At 49.2% G+C, this 15,648-nt stretch overlaps 1 protein-coding gene across 4 annotated transcripts; it reads right to left on the bottom strand.

Moving 5' to 3' along the window:
* Positions 1–52: 52 nt before the first annotated feature.
* LOC112889741 (rho GTPase-activating protein REN1-like) lies at positions 53–15,182 on the bottom strand. Of its 4 annotated transcripts, XM_025956508.1 has the most exons (26): positions 14,794–15,182; positions 14,396–14,512; positions 13,868–13,981; positions 13,429–13,465; positions 13,146–13,222; positions 12,255–12,325; positions 12,089–12,167; positions 11,660–11,807; positions 4,976–5,080; positions 4,785–4,862; positions 4,512–4,567; positions 4,344–4,413; positions 4,078–4,162; positions 3,616–3,859; positions 3,291–3,509; positions 2,673–2,700; positions 2,369–2,565; positions 2,250–2,299; positions 1,842–1,902; positions 1,667–1,750; positions 1,238–1,354; positions 1,007–1,158; positions 863–923; positions 528–776; positions 243–441; positions 53–170 (listed from the first exon to the last, which is right to left on the bottom strand). In XM_025956508.1, the coding sequence occupies exons 2-25, from the start codon at positions 14,429–14,431 to the stop codon at positions 244–246; spliced, it is 2,616 nt and encodes an 871-aa protein (XP_025812293.1). In that variant the 5' UTR covers positions 14,432–14,512; positions 14,794–15,182; the 3' UTR covers positions 53–170; position 243. The 4 variants fall into 4 exon arrangements, with proteins under 4 accessions (XP_025812293.1, XP_025812295.1, XP_025812294.1 ...); XM_025956510.1 differs by having other exon boundaries at positions 140–441; positions 1,007–1,095; XM_025956509.1 differs by having other exon boundaries at positions 140–441; positions 1,007–1,101.
* Between the last annotated feature and the right edge of the window lie 466 nt (positions 15,183–15,648).

A 15,648-nucleotide genomic window follows, 5' to 3' on the forward strand; every position in this document is an offset into this window, starting at 1 on the left:
ATATGGTCCGTGGTTGGCATTGTTTCCATTTCTCATGAATCCAACAGAACAGCCTGCCTAGCTGCAGTCGCGTTCAATGCATCTCTACATGTACCTGCAAGTTTGTAGCAACAAAATCCGTGGAAACATGTACTGTACAGACAGCACTATGGATGGACGGATAGATAGACCTGCACACAAATTACATCAGTGGTTCAGATATAGACTAGCTTAGCATGGTCACACCACAAACATCAACTCTCCTCAAGTTTTCCTCTTCTCAGGCCCTTTTGGGCTTGGGGACTTGGCTGATGGAGCAGCGGCAGCTGCTGGCGGCCGACCCAAATCCAGGTTCTGCATCTCGCTTGCCAGCAGCGCCCTCCGTTCTTTCAGGAAGTTGAGCCGGTTTGTCAGCTTGGCTAACGCAAACGACGTTGCTGGAGCGGCGCTTCCACCAGATTCCTGATCAACAACAGCAACAACATGTTCATCAATCATCACTAGTTCATCAGTCGACAGCAAAAGGGAAGGAAGGATGGAGCACGAACCTCTAGCCTGCCACTCGAATGAGCATTGCTGGATCCGTGAAGTCCCCATATCAGCGGACTGTTTGAATATTGTTTCTGCGCAAAAGTCCACTTGGACGCGGATGACGACCCGTCTTGGCCCTCCCTGGCAATCGAGTGCATCCTTTGAGGAGCCCTCTGGCTGATGCCCCCGACCACCTCCTGACCTGGCTTGTCTGTTGAAGAAGGTGAATGCTGCGCAGTCTGCTTCCTTGATTGCTCAACATCACCCTGAAATGCTTTGCGCTTTCTTTGATCTGAAAAAAGAGTTTCCTCCCGCTTATACTGAGCAGAATGAAGGCATTTGGCACTCTTACCATGTCAGATGCATAATCATTCCCGACAATTGATGATGCTTCCACTGAGGAGCTTTCAGTTCTGGAGAAAGGGACCCCAATTAAGTACTACTTTACAACTGAAATGTTGCCAAACTGTAAGAAAATGCCAGATCATGATCTTACCCGCCAATCCTGTCTGTACTTAGGAGCCGTTTGTTGCATGATTCACAGCACAGCTGCTGGCCACTGGCTTGCCCACGAAGATCAGAAACCTTTTGCTTCAAGTTCAAAATATCAGATTCAGCAGTCGCAACTTCTTCAAGATCAGCCTTAGTCTTTTATTAACAGGACAACATTCCAGATTATTAAGAAAAAAAGAAGAAGCCGTGCTTAAACTCAGTGACAGAAAACTACCTTGCTATCTATTGTTGATGGCAAAGACACCTGCCCTCTTCGCACATTCATTACCCCAGACTCCAAGGATGTCCTCAAATTTCTCTCCTTCTGTAGCAGGTCTCTCAAATTTTCAACCTATTGAATGAACAAATTTTTATTGTCAAACAGAGAAAATGCACAGCTGACTCTGAAAAGCACACAAAAAAAAGCTTTCAGAAGAATGAATAGTGCTATAATATATATGGCTGTAATTTTGCATACCCAACGCTTTCAGCACTAATACATTGCATAGCTTCTTATGTTTTTATATAGTTACTGTAAGTTTTATTTCTTCTTGATGGTACACTGATCTCTTATCGAGACAAAGTGATCCAAGTGTAAAAGCTATCACTATGAGGGTCTTCCTGATCCAGAATTGAAAAAAGAAGTTCAGCATTCAGTTCTTACTTCTTTTTCAAGTGCTAAACGGCGCTCACGTAGTTCTTCTTTCCGCCTTTCTAGACTTGCCTGGAGAATTGCATTTTCCTTGGCCTACAAGAAGAAAAGAACCAATATCATGTCAAAGGGAGAAGTACGATGCCACTTAACCCAATTCATGTGATCCTAAGGGAAAAGGCTGTACCTCCTTTGCAATTTTCGATTGGAGATCTGTCTTGGTGTTTTCAAGTTTATCAATAAGGGTCCTAGTTCAGAATCCAAAACATAATACAACTCAAATGTGAACCATAAACTGTAAAAGCTTCCTTGAATTTATATGTGTTTTAGTTCCAAACTGCTGTTAACTTTTGTTTGTGATATTTCTACTAGTTGAAGTTAACATGTAAACTCCAAATGGTAGGAGCTTCACAAAAGCTACAAATCTGAACCAGTGAATGGAAAATGGCAAGTTTGTCTATTATGCAATGCAAAAAAACATTCTGGTGCTTCCAAGGGATATATGTTTGCAACTCTATCAATAAATAGGATATGCCCAAAGGCCAAGGTCACATAAAAGCGCATCTAGCAGCCTAGCAGGGGCAGGGTTACTTACCCATCATCACCGCAGTATTCAATCTCCTCCGTTGACAGGTCTTTTCTTGCCTGTACATCAAGCATTCCAGTAATACTGTAAGATTATCCGCATTAAAAACCAAAAATAATTTCCCTTACCGAAGTACGGCCCCATAAGGTTCTTTTGCCCTTGTGTCCTGAGCTGCTTGATTTCTCCATAGATTTTTCTTTGGAAGATGATGAACGAGAATTCGATTTTACCATGTGATCTTTAGATTCATTTGATCCACATGTTTCTTGTTTTGGTTGGGATCGACTATTGATCTTCATTTGAGAGGTATCCCCCGCTTGTGCAACTTTGTTGGAAAATGAATTAATTCAGTAGAAGAATTTTGATCAGTATCTTCCGTTGATGCACCATTTTCTATTTTTGTTTTTTGAACAGACTGGTTATTGTCATTACCTGCATCTTCTGAAATTTTGTTTTTAACCTATAAATCAAGAAAATTGAAGTCAGAGGCATAAAAGCTGCATTTCTGAAAAAAATTAATGCTTTGCGCCATATGAGTTAATTAATTATTTGCATCTTTATATGTGCTTTGAAGCAGTAACCTAAACTATTCTTCAATAATCCACGAACATAGTGTAACCAAGGTTTTCTCATGTAAGGATATAGTTCCAAGGCCCAAAAGCAGTTTGCGGTATATGCAGGACTTAAAAATATCCATGAAAGACAAGCAGTTATAAATATAACCATTTTAAATACCACTGTTTAAATATGGAAAATTTTGACCACACACATAACTTAGGGACCTATATTAATGGATAATAAAGCATATAAACCAAGGAGCCAATTAGCCAATCTATGTTTGCTCAGAGGAAGAAGAACTGGCTAGCCTATAACCTAGCAAAGTCAGAAAATTGAAATAAATAAATAATAGCATAGTGAAAGTTGAAGCATATTATGGAAGGCTACAGAAAAGTAACATCTGTCTTGAAGGACCTTCTGGTACCAGCATGGAAAATGCCTCATCTACAACGTTTTGGAATCGATACAATGATGAATGGTCAGTTGAAGTACCTTGTCATCCTTGACATTAGCGTTGATTTTGCTATCATGTTCACTGCCATCAGAGTAGTGCTCACTATTGTCATCCAAGTCTTCTTCAATGCCATCTTCACCAGAATCATAAGAACCGTCGTCGTCATGGATGTCATTATCTGTGGAATACTCCTTATCAACATCATCATCATCAGACTCCGTATAAGCGTCTGAAGAACAGGAACCTTCTTCCAAGTCCTGCATGATAATCAGTTGAATATTAACTCATGAACAACTAAGTGTGGTATTACTTCAAATGGAGCTTGACTAAACAAAAGGAAAAGAAGAAGTAAAAAGAGAATACATCAAATATCTGATCAAATTCCTCCATCATAATGATAACAATAGCTTGTGCATGATTTGCAGCTGCAGCAGCTTGAAGTAGCTGGAATGAACCATCCCCTCCCATACTGAAGTCATTGTCGATTTCACATTCACCAAGAAGAAGAGGTCGGAGAAGTAGTGGTGCCATGCAAGCTGCCAAAGCAGATTGAGACATCCTATTCACAGCCTTGTGTGACCCAACAATTTGCATCATCTTAAGAATCCTGAAAGAAACCTGATGAGTGTGGAGCCCGTTCGTTGGATGTTGCTATGGTGTAAAGGATAATAAACTCAAAGGTAAATATATTATAATGATGTCAACGGATGAGAACCTCTGTCAAGAATGAAAATCCGACTATGACACCACAAGCATTAATATGTTGAGTACCCAGATTTTTTTGACAAGAAAATAGAATGTAAGCATATAATAAAAGGTAGATACCTCTGCAACAATTGTCGATTTGGTTCTGGGAAAACTTCATATATCACTCTATTTATCTCATCAAGTCTTCTTGTCTTGTCAGTTCCTGTACAACCACTAGTCTCGATCATCATATAATTCTAACACATCAGAATGCTGCGGATAAGGGCACATATTGATTTAATTATTTGTAGGTACTTTATGGCAGAGGTTGTATATAGGTTTCCTCAATTCAGAAAGACAAGAAGACTACTGAATGCATAAAGAAAGTTCCAAATTTATCTTACGGTATGCTTTAACGAGGGCAGTGCAACATGACGCAGGAACTGGAGATGATGGCATCTCTCGAAGAACATACTGTATCAAACGACAACCAAACAAAAATTAGTAACAAGCATGCCATCAAAATACAATGCTTTCTATTAGATTGTAACCAACACTTGCCAAATAAATACCTTAATACAGTCACCAATAACGTGTGCATCCTCTTCTGGGGAGAATTCATTTTTCCCTGAGAAATCAAATTAAATATATGTTTTACATTGTACGAATGTGTTAAAGCAGACAAAAATACAACTTCTGCACATTATTACGACCGGCATAAAATATCTTTATGAAGAAATAGTAAAAAGACACAGATCATTTTATTAATTTAACTATACACTCCCAAACACCAAACACAGTTATCCTAGATAAGAAAATAAGAGGTTTAGTAAAAAAGAAATCACCCTTTTCATAATCCCGAACTCGGCGCTTGACTTCTTCAACATCAGCAGACTGGCGTAGGATCCCTTCTACCTTGACCCCTACAAATAAAGTTTTTTTTGTGTGTGTTAACAACGCATTCGTGCTTGTACTCACCATAATCTAATGTTTTTTTCGAGATTGTGTACTGAATTCAATAAGCAAAAATAATTACCATGATCTTCAATGAACTTCAGGGCCTTTTCCAGAAATGCCGGACTGCCATCTGTGTCCACAAGCGCAAATTCTGCAGGTCTGCCAATAACAGAACTGTCCTCCGCTGCAAGACAAACAACTGAACTTGCTTAGCATAATGAAATGTAAGGAGTCCATCCCTCCCCAAAAACAAGTGACAAGAAAGTTGGATTAGAAAGATACAGTTGACTCAAGAAAATGAGCTCTGATAAGAAGAAAGATTGGGTGACAAAAGCTCCTGATGCAAGTAGGATGAAATATCTAAATTTAATATGCAACCAAATATATGTTGTGGGTATCAGCCAAAATGCACAAAATAAATAGGCTAAGTTCTACTAAGTGCAGCTATATTGAAGCATGAGTATAAAGTTTATGTTATTAAAAAACTCAAAACCTAGGAGGAACTAGGTGGTATCGTAAATAAGAAGAAATAGACACACAAATTCGAGCTGAAGAAGACTAAAATCTGGGTGGTAGGCATGTACAGCCACACCTTCCACCAAGTTATGCCCAGTTCGTATAATTGTATATAAGTTTATGTTAGCATTCAATAGAACTGTAAATCATACACATAGGACAAAGGGCATGAAGGAGAACATCGCACTGGCGCACTGCCATGCATTCGAGCCACTTTTCAAGTACTTTTCATAATTTCAAAACCACTAAATCTAGACATTTTCAATCCTTTTATCACAAGAATGGTATTATGAAATCAAGCTGGCTTTCATTGAATAATGAGACAAAAAATGAAAAGAAAGAAATTGAAGTGTCAATTCTCAGAAATTGCAGGAGTTCCATTCTACACTTTGTAAGTGAAAAAGATTATTTTCCCATACAAAACCCTAAACAGGGTAGAGAGGTTATATATATACATGGGCCTCTATGGGCCCTATACACATGGGCCCAATATACTCCAACACCCCCCCCCCCCCCGCAGTCTGAACAACCGGCGCAGCGGTGTTCAAGACTGGACAAGAAGTACAAAAGGCAAATACCCCCCCCCCCCCCCGCAGCCACAACTAGCCACCGGCTACGTTGAGGCTGGATCGAAACTCCGAGAAGGTCGAGGAGGGCAGTCCCTTGGTGAAGATGTCAGCAAACTGGGAGGTAGTCAGGACATGAAGGACCCGAACATCGCCGATTGCGACTCTGTCGCGCACGAAGTGTAGGTCGATCTCCACGTGCTTTGTCCGCTGATGCTGGACGGGGTTGGTGGAGAGATACACGGCGCTGACGTTGTTGCAGTAGACGAGCGTGCTCTTGGCGAGCGGGCTGTGGAGCTCAGCCAAGAGCTATCGTAGCCAGGACGCCTCCGCGACGCCGTTAGCGACAGCCCGGTACTCCGCCTCGGCACTGGAGCGAGAGACAACCGGCTGCCGCTTGGACGACCAGGAGACCAGGTTGCCGCCCAGGAAGACGGCGTAGCCGGAAGTGGAGCGACGAGTGTCCGGGCAGCCAGCCCAGCCAGTGTCGGTGTAGACCACCAGCTCAACAGAGGACGAGCGGTGAAGTACCAGGCCGAGGTCCACAGTGCCACGGACGTAGCGGAAGAGACGCTTCAGCGCAGCAAGGTGTGACTCCCGGGGATCATGCATATGGAGACAGACCTGCTGGACAGCGTAGGTGAGGTCCGGCCTGGTGAAGGTGAGGTACTGCAAAGCACCCGCCAGACTCCAGTAGGCAGTAGGATCAGCCACCGGATCACCCAGATCAGCGGATAGCTTCGCCTGAGTGTTGACAGGAGTGGAGCAGGGCTTGCAATCAGTCATCCCAGCCCGCTCCAGGATATCGAGTGCGTACTGCCGCTGGTGCATGAGAAGACCAGACGGGCGAGGCTCAACAGTGACGCCCAAGAAGTGGTGGAGCTGACCGAGATCCTTCATAGCAAACTCCTGCTGCAGAGAGGAGATGACACTCTGAAGCAACTGCTGACTAGAGGCTGTGAGCACAATGTCATCAACGTAGAGCAGCAGATAGGAAGTCTCATCCCCACGGCGGTAGACGAAGAGAGACGTGTCAGATTTGGCCTCGGTGAACCCCAATGTCAGCAAGAACGTGGCGAACCGAGAGTACCAAGCTCTAGGAGCCTGCTTCAGCCCATAGAGAGACTTGTTGAGCCGGCAAACCATATCCGGACGACTCGAATCCACAAATCCCGCTGGCTGAGAGCAGTAAACAGTCTCTAACAGAGCGCCGTGAAGAAACGCATTCTTCACGTCCAGTTGGTGCATAGGCCAAGAGCGCGAGAGCGCAAGCGAGAGGACTGTGCGCACTGTAGCAGGCTTCACGACTGGGCTGAAGGTCTCATCATAGTCCACACCAGGCCGCTGAGTGAACCACCGGAGAACCCAGCGAGCCTTGTAGCGCTCCAGTGTGCCATCAGCCCCGACGCTTATGCGTCCAGATCCACTTGCCAGTCACCACATTGCAACCAGACGGACGCGGCACGAGGTCCCACGTCTGGTTGGCAAGAAGAGCCGCGTACTCCTCTTCCATCGCGCGACGCCAGTGAGGATCCGCCAAAGCGTCGCGGATAGAGGAGGGTACCAGAGAGACCCGCGGCTCTCCCTTGGCGGCGGAGAGAGTCGCGGCCTGAGTCGCCATCCGCCGAGTCACCATGGGATGGATATGCCAAGGATCCCGATGGATGATAGGCGGGTGGTATACCTCTGGCTCGGCTCGAGAGGGAGCCGGAGGAGGCGGCGGCGACGGCTCCGGCGTCGCAGGAGCCTCCGGAGCAGGAGGCGGCGACAGTGTCGGCGCTGAACGACGCCGGTACACCTGCACCGGCTCAGCGTACCGCTGTGGTGCCGGGGTCGGCGCCGAGTGACGCCGGTACACTTGCAGCGGCTGGGCGTACCGCGCAGGTGCACGTGAAGGCACCGAGGCCGCGCGTGGCGCAGCGGGAGACACCGGGTCCGCGCGCGGCACGACCGGAGGTCCGGGGACCGCGCCTGGCGCGACCGCGGGCACCGGGGCCGCGCTCGGCGCAGCAGGGATCGCCGGAAACGGTGCCGGCGTGCCGGGGAAACCTGTAGGAAAAGGACAGACAGGTAACGGTGGCTGAACCACCGTGTCAGTCGGAAACAGAGTCTCCAGCTCGGGGTCGGGAGAAGGTGTAGAGGAGGTAGAGTAGGGGAAATCCGACTCGTCAAAGACGATGTGTCGGGAGATCAAAACGCGACGAGAGGTGAGGTCAAGGCATCGGTACCCCTTGTGGTCAGGGGAGTACCCGAGGAGCACACAACGAGTCGAGCGGGGCGCCAGCTTGTGAGAAGCGGTGGCGGAGGTGTTAGGGTAACACGCGCACCCGAAGACCCGAAGGTGGTCGTAGCGAGGAGGGGTACCGAAGAGAGCGTGGTGTGGAGTGGGAGCAGGAGAAGCAGTGGATGGGAGACGGTTGAGTAGGTAGGTGGCGGTGTGGAGGCTCTCAGCCTAGAAGCGCGGGGGTAGAGAGGCCTGGATCAGAAGGGTGCGCACGACGTCGTTCGTCGTGCGAATCATCCGCTCAGCCTTGCCGTTCTGAGGAGAGGTATACGGACAAGACATACGCAGCTGAACACCCCGAGATAGGAAGAAGGACCGGGAGGTGGAGTTATCGAACTCCCGCCCGTTGTCACACTGGACGGTCTTAATTGTGAGGCCGAACTGAGTGGACACCTAGGCAAAGAAGTGGATGAGGGTGGGGAAGGTCTCAGACTTGGCACGCAGAGGAAAAGTCCAAGAGTAATGAGAAAAATCATCAACAATGACCAGATAATATTTATAACCAGACATGCTGAGTACAGGAGATGTCCACAGGTCACAGTGAATCAGATCAAAAACATGCGCAGCATGCGAAGAAGAAGAAGAAAATGGAAGTGTAACATGACGACCTAACTGGCACGCATGACAGAGGTGCTCAGCAGGAGCCTTAGTACAAGGAGCATCGGTACTACGGCTGAGCTGAGCCAAAACGTCGCGGCCGGGGTGACCAAGCCGGCGGTGCCAGGTGGTGGAAGAAGGTGTCACGGCAAAAGCAGCAGTCAAAGAAGCCGAAAGGCGAGGCAGCGGAAGCAGGAAGCCGAAGGGTGTAAAGGGGCCCCGGGCTGTCACATCAGAGAAGTGGACGCCGGGAAGCCGAATCCTTCACAGTAAAACCAGAGGAGTCAAATTCGATAGAACAGGAGTTGTCAGCAGTAAACTGGCGAATGGAAAGAAGGTTGTGAACCATTCGAGGAGCAACAAGAACATTAGGAAGACGAGGGGCAGAACGCACGGCGGTGACAGGAAGGCAAGACCCATCACCAACCATGATAGAAGAAGGACAAGAGGGGTGTGGGGGTCGGACAGAAGAGAGGATACCGGCATCAGGGGTGGTATGGAACGAGGCACCCGAGTCGGCGATCCACTCGGTGCTGGCCGGCGGTGTCAGTCCCATGGTGCTAAAGGACTGCGCCAGAGCGGCCTGGTCCCACCCCCCAGGCCAGGTCGGCTGCTGGCTAGGCTGAGCGGGCGGGGTCCAGGACGGCGCGAAGAGTGGAGCAGCATCCGTGAACATGGCCGCCGGCTGGAGCTGAGGACGAAGCCCCCCTACTGGACCCTAGAACGGCCACATCGAGATGCGCCCTGACCATGGGTTGCTGAAGGATGGCCAGGGCGTACCTCCAGGGGCAGGGGCAGGAGCAGGAGCCGGGGTCGACGCGCCCCGACGGCCCCCACCGGTACTGGTACCCCCAGGAGCAGGGCCACCGGTACCGGTACCCCCAGGAACAGGGCCACCCGTACCACCACCACGGCGCCGGCGACGTCCACACCCCCCCCTGCCTCCGGTCTGCCCGGCGGGAGCAGCACCAAGGAGGGAGGTGGCAGGAGCAGCGGAGGAGGCCAGTGGAGTAGCAACGAGCGCGGCGGGGTTGGGCGAGAAGGATCCGGACGTGAGACCCCTGGTGATCTCCTCAAGGGCGAGGTCGTCCAGGACCTGCAGGAAGGTGGGAAAGGGCCTCTGGCGGGCGATCCAGCACTTCAGGTGGTCGTAGGTGCTGCTCAGGCCCCGTAGGACATTGAGCACCAAGACCCGATCGGACACCGGATCCCCGAGGTCGTGAAGAGCATCAGCCATGCTCTTCATCCGCCGGCAGTACTCACCGACGGAGAGGTCCCCCTGGACGAAGGTGCGGAAAGTCGCGTCGAGCTGGAGGGTGCGGTACTCGGCGTTGCCGAGGAACTGCCCCTCGAGCGCCACCCAAGCCTGCCGCGCAGTGCCGCCGTGGGTCCTGAAGAGGTCCTGAAAATCTAGGGAGATGGTCCCGAAGATCCAGGACATGGCGACGCTGTCGAGACGCAGCCACGCCACATCCCGCGCCTCGATCGGCGAGTCGACGAGGACGTGGTCGTCGAGGGCGTAGCGGCTGAGGGTGAGGAGGACCTGGTCCCGCCAGCGGCTGTAGGAGGAAGACGCGGGGTCGAGGAGGACGGAGACCAGGGCTCTGATGTTCTGGACGCCGGCTGCCTGGAGGTGGAGCTGGGCGATCATGGGGTCGGTCGGGGCGTACCGGGCTCCAGATCCAGCGGGCGGGGCCTGGAAGGAGGAGGAGGTGCCGTGCTCAGGGTCGACGGGCTGGCCGGAGGAGATGCGGAGGAAGCGCTCCGCCTCGGCGACCCGGAGAGCAAGGGCGTCGGCCGTGCCGCGCTCGCGTTCCCAGGCGAGGGCAGCCACACGGACCCGCTCCTGGGCCGCCGAAGCCTCCGACTTGGCGGCGAGGAGGGCCGCGGCGAGAGCGGCGTTGGCCTGCTGTCCACGGAAGGCGGCGGCGGAGAGCGGCGCATCCTCGGGCGCCATCCCGAGGCCAGACCGTGCGACACCGGGAGCTGCATCGACGACAGGCTACGTGCCCGCAGCGACAGCGTCGCGGGGGGCCACAGCGGCGGCGTCGGGATCGGCGTCTGCGGCCGGCAGCAGCTACACTGCGGCCTGCAGGGCGGCAGATCGGTGCCCGCGGCCTGCAGCAGCTGCGTAGCGGCCCGCAGGACGGCCGGATCGACGGCGGCGCGCGGCTGGGGTCCCGCAGCCCCGGCGCCCGCGCCAGCATTTCAGTGCCGGCAGTGGCGGCGTCGGGCTGCAGGGGGCCCAGGGCGGCAGGAGGCGGCTGCCGCGGCCCCTGCGCCGGCGGCGGCCCCTGCAGCGCCTAGAGCAGGGGGGCGACGGCGCCCGCAGTGGCGCCCGCAGCGGCGTCCGGCGGCAGCCCCCGCAGCGCCTGGAGCAGAGGTGCCGCGGCGCCTGGAGCAGAGGTGCCGCGGCGGCGCCCGCGGCCGGCGCCCCCGCGAGGACCAGCGCGGTGGCGGGAAAACCGGACGGCGGCGGCCCGGCGCCGGCGGCCCAGGCGCCCAAATCGGCGCGAGCGGGAGCAGAGGAGGGAGAGGAAGAGGAGATGGGAGGGAAGGAGGAGAGGAGAGGAGGAGGGGCCGGCGGCGGGCAGGAGAGAGAGGCCTAGGCTGATACCATGAAGAAGATTATTTTCCCATACAAAACACTAAACAGGGTAGAGAGGTTATATATATACATGGGCCTCTATGGGCCCTATACACATGGGCCCAATATACTCCAACAGTAAGAGATGCAGGCGTATTAAAAAGTTCTAATGTCTCAAATGGTGGTCAAGTGATGAAAGACAACACGGCTTACACTGTTCAGCTGGAGCTTCAGCAGGTTCTGCCGCTACATCAGTGCTGAATATTGGATTTTGCCCCATTGTATTTGCTACACTTGGTGCTTGTGCTAGAGCATTTTCCAATGCACTTCTCCACTCATTAAGGTCTTCTAAGGTTTCGGCCTGCTTGGTGAAAATTCATACCATCAATTCAGAAATAATATGATACCTGCATAATGGAACAAAAAATGGGCCACTTTGTAAACACAGGGCAGAACCCTGCAAGCCCCTAAGGGACTACCGGACTACAGCTAGCATGGTCGTCCCCTCAATCTAACCATTACTGCTACTGCTTCACCAATCACTGCCAGCCACAGTCAGTTGTGCAAACTGCAACACACAGCCAACTCCGCATGGAACACCAGAAGTGATATGCTGGAAATTGTATGAAGCGGACAACTAACCTTCAGAGTGAAAGTCCGTCCATCACGGCCATCAGGAAATAACACTGTCAGAAGTTTCCTTTCTTCTTTGACGACAACACTTAAGCATTCCACAAGATTATAAACTTATCAGTTAGTATTGAAGAATCATCAACCTTTTGTCAAAGTTTTGGTTTTCGATGCAAACCTTCCGGAGCTATTCAAGTCGATTCCACCGAGTGTGACAATTGGTTCAGCTCCTCTTGGAGGGGGTACATTCTGAAATTAAAGCACATTATTAGGAGTAACCACGGTGTGCCCACCTAAGCTGATCAGCTTAATTTTTCCTTGAAAAAATGCTTTGTTTTGTATGTTAAGAAACCAAACTTGAAAAATAATCACAGAAATACAAGCTTTAGCAATTGTACTTTGATCATGTCTATGCTGTAGGAAAACTGTCACAGTGACAATCAAAAGTAGCCTTAACTTTGTTTCGTGCAACTTTTGGTATGCGACTAATAGGACGAAAATGTATCACACTTCACCACTAGTCCCACCAGAATGTTTCCCCTCATAAAATGTGTAGGGAATGTTAATTGTATTCTGATCTAAACGCAGCATAGACATGTTAATTCTATAGAGGTATCTGAGCAATAAAATGCTATTATCACAAGTAGTTGTGTGTAGATTTTAATAGATGATCATGGTATAACTGTATCCAGAGGACCCAGTAAAAACAGAGCTCAGTTGGTCTAGCAGATACAACAACTCCAGCCATCACAAGTAGTGACTAACAAGGTAACATAAATAAGACTTACGGCAGTACATTCTCACTGACAAAGTGCAGGTTTTATATTTTTATGGGATTTGGGACTGTATCTGCTAGAAGACTTAGATCTCCTCATGAAAAGCGAATCAGCACTGCTAAAGCTTCTTTATTTTACCTCAAACATATGAATAGGATATCACAGAGAGCAGACTGACATATAAATAATGATGTAAAGAAACAAAAAAAGTACAGGTATCCAACAGTATAACATAAAGAAAAAGGAACAACATTCAAGGAAATAGTGCAATATGTGGGCACAATATATCTTACAGGGTCACTTCTGAAGAACACTAACGATGCCCTTGTAAGAACAAACCAGCGCTTTTTCCATGATGTCCATCCAATTCCTGTATATAGCAGATTTAATGTGTAATATTTTAACTCAAAATTAAAAGTGATCAAATGTAAAATGTTACTAAGTAGGGCAGACAAGCTTAAACAAACTATCAACATTAGGCACTAAAAAAATGATGGCAAACTATTTGAGATATTAGAGGAGAGAAAGGAGAACACAGAATTATGCATTATCATACATATTTGAAGGAAAGCGTACCTTTTGATGAAAGTAGTAAATGCCCACTCTTAAGGATCTGCACTACAATAGCATTTGTCATTGGCCTTGAAAATTCTCCTACAAAGATATGGACAAAATAACAAGGCACATTCTTTTATTTTTACTATTTATCATGACCTAAATTAATAGTATAGTTTGTAACTCTAAATTGCGTTTCTAATAACTTTCATTTTGACCATACGCTGAGGCACAGCCAAGTTGCAGATAAGCATCAGTGCCAGCTCTGCATAGCAATGGCAGCTTGTGAAACATTGGATGATTGTATAAAGTCAGCTGATAAAGCTAAGTACCCAACAACGTGTCGAGCAGCGTACTAATTTTAGGAGACACTACAGCATTGAAAAGGTTGTTTATTTTCTTTCTTTTATTTTTTTTTGCTGCAGCACAAAGCCTTTAGGTGTAAGGAGATGTCACAAACCTGGCAACTAGGACAGGAAGTTGGCGGGCTGTCACCAGTTTCAGATGTGTCTCCCTCCCCACATCGGCAGGTCTTGAACTGATTTGCATTCTCAACAGGCTGTGAAGAAGAAACCTATCAACAAAATGAAACAAAGTGGAGTGAACATGTAGCACAGTGACATAGTTGAACGATTAAACTGTGATTTATTGAGAGAGAGAAGAGGCGGATTTTACATTGACAGTTTTTTTTCCACAATGCAAGGCATAATGAGAAAAGAACTTTCTTTCAGCTAGATATGCGTTATGGAACATATTCTCTGCGCTTTAACTAAATTTACTCTCTTAAATCTGAATGATTCTTCACTAAAATGCTATCTGAGATGAGCATATAATGGGATTGCTACCAAACTCAGAACTGTTATAATATCCCATTACTCCACTAAAGGTAGTTGAATATATAATACAGCAGATTCTTGCATGTATACACTGATAAGCAAACTCCAGCACGAAACCTGAAAATTCTTGTTGAAACATACGAGCCGCTTACTTGCTGGTACGGAATCCTGAACTCAGAAGCTGACATTGTGTGCCTGATCTAAATCTCTGGGTTTCGAAGAACCTCAGGACAATTCGTGCCCTGGCAATGTGCCGCCGTTCTTGTTCCCTATTGAGAGATGCAGTAGTGTACAATGTTAGTGGCCATTCATAAAGCCATGAGCTTTTGTGCTCCAGGCACAAAAATGGCTCCCAGTTAACCATGCATGCATGTTACCAAAAAGTGATCTGAAACACCAAAATACGCGCGCGGTGATTTTCAGATACAGAATGTTGAGATAGATAATTAAAGATGGATGATTTTGCAAGCAAGACGTGATTGCGATTGCGTCCGGATCGCAATCAGAAAGGGCAAGGGGCAGTGCGGATGCTGTTAGGGGATTACCGTACCTGAAGGAACGGCCAGGCAGGTGGTCGTCAGCGCGTCATGGACAGGACGCGAATGGCCGGCGATAGATTCAGATGATGAGCTGCGTGCGGCAGGATGTGCAGTACAGGGGGCGATCGATCAGAAAATCTCCTATCCTAGGCTAGGCAAGGCTAGGATTGTCCCCAACAAGTGCGTGATCGAGGTGCTCCTCCGCTCTTCCCTCTGGGCCGGTGTTGCTACCGATCCACATGGATGGTTTGTTTGGTTGAGCTGAGGTCCCTCCCTCCCTCGATCCTCTCCGTCTCCGTGTCCCTCATCTTCCGTCGATGTATCCATTGGATGACATGGATAGGATCGGAGAGCGAGTCCTATTCCTATTCTTGGCAAATGATGGAGAGGCCCCGGCCCGGCCACCTGTGACCTGTGGTTGGTTTGGTTGGTTCCGATCCTAGCAAATAAAGCAGAGATGTGTGTGTGTGTGTGTGTGTGTGTGTGTGTGTGACTCACTCAAAAGGGATTAACGCCTTGGATTATTCGCCTACAATTCGATTTGATTCGGCCAAGAGTACGCCCCGGCCAATGCAAGCGCCGCCAAGTTCTGTGGTCTGGGGGTGCCAACTGCCAATGCAACCTGCTGCAGTGGGGGCCGTCCAGGAGGAGGTGGAGACGCTGCGCCTCAACTCCACCGACCACAGCGGCGTCGCCGTCGCCGTCGCCCCGGCTCCGTGCTGCCGCCGCTCACCGGCCTCCACACCTCGACATCGGAATCGAAGAATTGTTAGCTCTGAAATCGAATGGGTTAAGTTTGTGGGCCATAAACAGCTAGTGTGCAAGCAAAGGGAAGTGATATTCGAGGTGCAGAAGCCCAGAGAAAC

Source organism: Panicum hallii, chromosome 4 (genome assembly GCF_002211085.1).
Source record: "Panicum hallii strain FIL2 chromosome 4, PHallii_v3.1, whole genome shotgun sequence".
NCBI lineage: Eukaryota > Viridiplantae > Streptophyta > Magnoliopsida > Poales > Poaceae > Panicum > Panicum hallii.